The sequence below is a fragment of the Bremia lactucae genome, linkage group LG1, assembly GCF_004359215.1.
Source record: "Bremia lactucae strain SF5 linkage group LG1, whole genome shotgun sequence".
Lineage (NCBI taxonomy): Eukaryota > Oomycota > Peronosporomycetes > Peronosporales > Peronosporaceae > Bremia > Bremia lactucae.
Genome location: NC_090610.1, coordinates 12,297,495 through 12,301,428, shown reverse-complemented (window position 1 = coordinate 12,301,428; position 3,934 = coordinate 12,297,495). Strand labels below are relative to the sequence as shown.

Here is a 3,934-nt window from a genome sequence, read left to right as displayed (position 1 = left end):
TACCTATTTATGGATAAGAATTCTGAATATTACTATATAAAGTAATATCCTGCAAACATTATCTACCTTTTAGATAATATATTAATAAACAACCTTTAAGTGTTAATTTCATGTAACGATACACCCCGTTACAGATACCGTTTTCATTTAATCCCCTTTAAGTTAGTTGTCTTAAAGAGAAGTCTTCCTCTGCTCGTACTAGTGTACGTGAAATGAAGAAAGGCACCATTCGCAACTGAAGCAGTGCAAAGTGGACTTGTAATGAAGCAGTGCGAAGTGGACTTGTACTGAAGCAGTACAAGTCGTAGTGCCCCGTTACAATAATTTAGTAATTGACCATCCCCTTAAGTACACCAAGTGTACTGAACGGGGACTGTGTAACATTAGGGCAACTTAGCCCGTTACAATCGGAGTGCTAATAATAATATTACAATTAGTATGTTTGATTATATAACTTGGGAAGTTAAAAAAAATAATGGGAATTTAGTATGGTAAATTAAGTAGGCAATATCGGAAGTTACACAGGAGATATTAACACGAACATGAAATATTAAATCGGAATGCTAGTAGTAATATTGCTATTAGTATGTCTGATTATGTAACTTGGGAAATTAAGAAGGAATTTAGTATGGGTAATTAAGCAGCAATATCAGTATTGAAGTTGCACAGGCGATATTAACATGAGAATCTATAAATACGTTAATGGAACGTAAATATCGGAGCGGTGGCAGAATTCAATCACGTGCGCGGCCATATGCTTTATTGATATTCCGCAACTTGTAGCGATTCCGCCAGTAATTCATGGACAATTTGCCAGACAAAGATCCTTTTTAATTTAAGAATTTGATTGAAGACGACTACGCGCGTATTGATCTTTACTGACTGTCGGAGTAATAATCCCATGTTTGAGTATTTATAGAAGGATTTGGCACGGGTAAGCAGACGCACGATCTTTGCACCGCTTATGGTACCGTCGTTATAAGTTGTGGCCCATCAATTATAACGTACCCTAACAAAAGAGTCGGCCCAAGTTTTAAAGTCAGAATGAGCTGCTTGGGGCAAGTCAAATCTAACTGCCAAATCGTCTGGCAGACTGCAAAACGATATTTTTTTCTGCAGAGGTTTTAGATATACATATACGCATTTGTTGCCATTCGTAATACCAATAAATTTGTTATTCCAAGGTCATAAAGCGCAGCTCGTTTGTATCTTTTCTGGCACCACTAAGTGATAGACGCATGATCACAGGCCATTTGCAGGTCCTTCATGTTACTTTCACATTTCTTTGCTGGTTGCACCGTTTTTTGCTATGAATTGTGCGTGAACTAACATGCACCATCTCAAAATATGTTAAAATCGCAGTATAGCAGCTACGTCGTTAAATCATGCATGTAGTCCTCTAGTGTTTGGCGCCCACCTAGCGGCCCTAACGAGAGGGTTCAAACACGGTATTAAATACGGATTTCGGCATCGTACCTCACGCCGCACGTAACTGTATAAGTAATGTGTAAACTTTGCCCTTCGTTAAAACCCTAAAATCCCCACCGCCGCGAATTGGGACGCGTCGACGCCCTAAATTGAGGATTCGCAATACTAGACCACCATATAGGAATACTTCGGCCGTTATCAGGTAAAGTATACAATTTCACCTTAAAAGACTAAAGAACGACTCGAAGCAGAAGTCCATTGCTCGAATGCTTCAGATGCGCCGCCTCGTGCGCGCTATGTTTGATGAACAGAGGCCATTGCTGCCACAACGCAAAGCCCGTGTCAATGCCATCCAACGTGCCCAGAGCTGGGACGTCAATGATACGGACGACGAACCCACGTACGTACCCAAAGCATTTGAGGGCGAGTATAATGTATCCTTCCAACGGAAGCCCTTGGGTGTGGGACTTGTACCCAGCTCACAACTGTATGGGTCGTGGGAGGTGAGTTCCATACAAGAGGCTGAGCCCACGGATGCGCCGTTTGAGGATAAAAATCAAGACGATGGGACCAATGTTGCAAAGGGCGACGTCCTCATTGCCGTGAACTTTAGCTGCCGCAAAGCCCATTTGCCACGTGCAAAACTCGCGGCATATTTGCGTCACTGCTCGTGTCCAATTGTCATGACACTGCGAAATCCTCAAGTCTGTGGGTCCATGGACTCGCACGCCATGTCCACGGCCATGTATCCGTCATCGGTCGACTACGATCTCCAATATTATTCCACCAAAGTTGTCGCTCGGGCATCTTCGTCGCAATGGCAACGTTCGTTAGTGCACGATTTGGTACTGAATGCTCAATTAGCTAACAACGACAAAGTATTCAAATTAGTGCAGAAATTGATGTCGAAATCGGAGATGGATATGAAATCTCAAGCTCTTGTCGATAGGAGGGGTGACGCTGTAGGGAAGAAAGAACGTGAAAAGAGTAGCTATGGACACGACTTTGTCGAACCAATCTTGTCGGAGCTTGGCGAGTTTGAAGTCACGTTTGATACAATGCCATTGCATTTCGTATTGGCGCCGTCTACTCGGCTGTATGGGGTGGTGGAAATATACGATCCAAAGGACTATGCACCCACAATACAAGTGGGTGACGTGGTCATGGTAATTAATGAAGATCGATCGCCATTGCAACTGTCTTCGGATGAAGTGATTGATATGATTGCGGAATTACAGGCACCAGTGACACTACGCTTTCGTCGACCAGTTGCCTATCGGAAGTACTTGGCCACGTATTATCGAAATCAATTAAAGGAGCTTTCGTCTGCGTCCATTGCCAGTGCCATGTACCCATTGACAGCAGAATATAAACAAAAAGCATCCAAGCAATTCGCAAAGAAAGCAATGAGACCCAAACTTCTCGTTTCGCAGAGTTTTATGGAGCCTGAAACGACATTTTCTTTGTCCAAGACATTAACAACCGCAGGTACCGCGAATGAAGCACAATCGAATGACTTTCGAGCATTTGCGAGAAAAATCGGAGATTTTGATCGATTTAAACTATGGAAGGGCAACAATAGCTCCCACGGTGGAAGACCACTCGCTGGTCATCAATCCGCGTTCTTAACCGAGAAACACATGCAATTTGTACGAAAACACTTACCCTCCTACTTAATGTGCAATCAAATGGAACTTTTCTACTCGACTCGAATCCATGGCTGGAACTTTTTGAGCTTTTTTGATCGACTTGAAAATAAAGGTCCGACGCTTTTATTTGTGCAGGACGAAAATGATCACATTTTTGGCGCGTTTTGTCCAGCGTCGTGGAAACAGTCTAAAACCTTCTTTGGAAATGGTCGGGCATTTGTGTTTTCATTGAATGCACAGATGCGTGCGCACATGTGGTCGGGCCTTGACAGTTCGTTCATGTACACACAGCAAGATGCGATTTTTGTCGGTGGAGGCAAGAAGGGTATTGCCTTGTGTCTGCAATTGGATGACCGGCGTGGCTTCACGCATGCTTGTACAACGTTTGAATCCCCACCATTGGTCGAGAGTCAAAGTTTTCGTTGTGAGACCGTCGAGGTGTGGGGATTTTATGGACTCAAGGTGTAATCGTACAAGGTGTAATCGTACGCTTTATGAAGGAAGATAAAAGATATATTAGGGGCGTAGTCGTGTGTACATTAGTTAAAAGTCGTTCGTTCAGCATAAGCATTTTTACTCTGATTTTGTTTTAAATACCCTTGTTCATTGCTGGATATACGATTTGTGATTCCTGAGTGCTTTGTTTCGCAGGAAATTGCTTTCTTATATATAAGATAACACATTTGAACCCGCTCAAGTCCGATCAACTTGATGCGGTCAGAGAAGGTATTGCCAACTGCGCAAGACAATAGCTGACAAGTGCTTATGCTGCTACTATAGATTTTGAACTGCTGCGTTTAAACAACGAAGCAGGCCGGCTACTAAAATGTGTCGATGTGACCGCAAACCCAGCGATT

General features: G+C 43.0%; 1 protein-coding gene across 1 annotated transcript; it reads left to right on the top strand.

Moving 5' to 3' along the window:
• Positions 1 to 1,694: 1,694 nt before the first annotated feature.
• CCR75_005361 (uncharacterized protein) lies at positions 1,695 to 3,545 on the top strand (the record flags this gene model as incomplete). Its single annotated transcript, XM_067963442.1, has 1 exon — positions 1,695 to 3,545. The coding sequence occupies one exon, from the start codon at positions 1,695 to 1,697 to the stop codon at positions 3,543 to 3,545; it is 1,851 nt and encodes a 616-aa protein (XP_067815403.1).
• Positions 3,546 to 3,934: the final 389 nt, after the last annotated feature.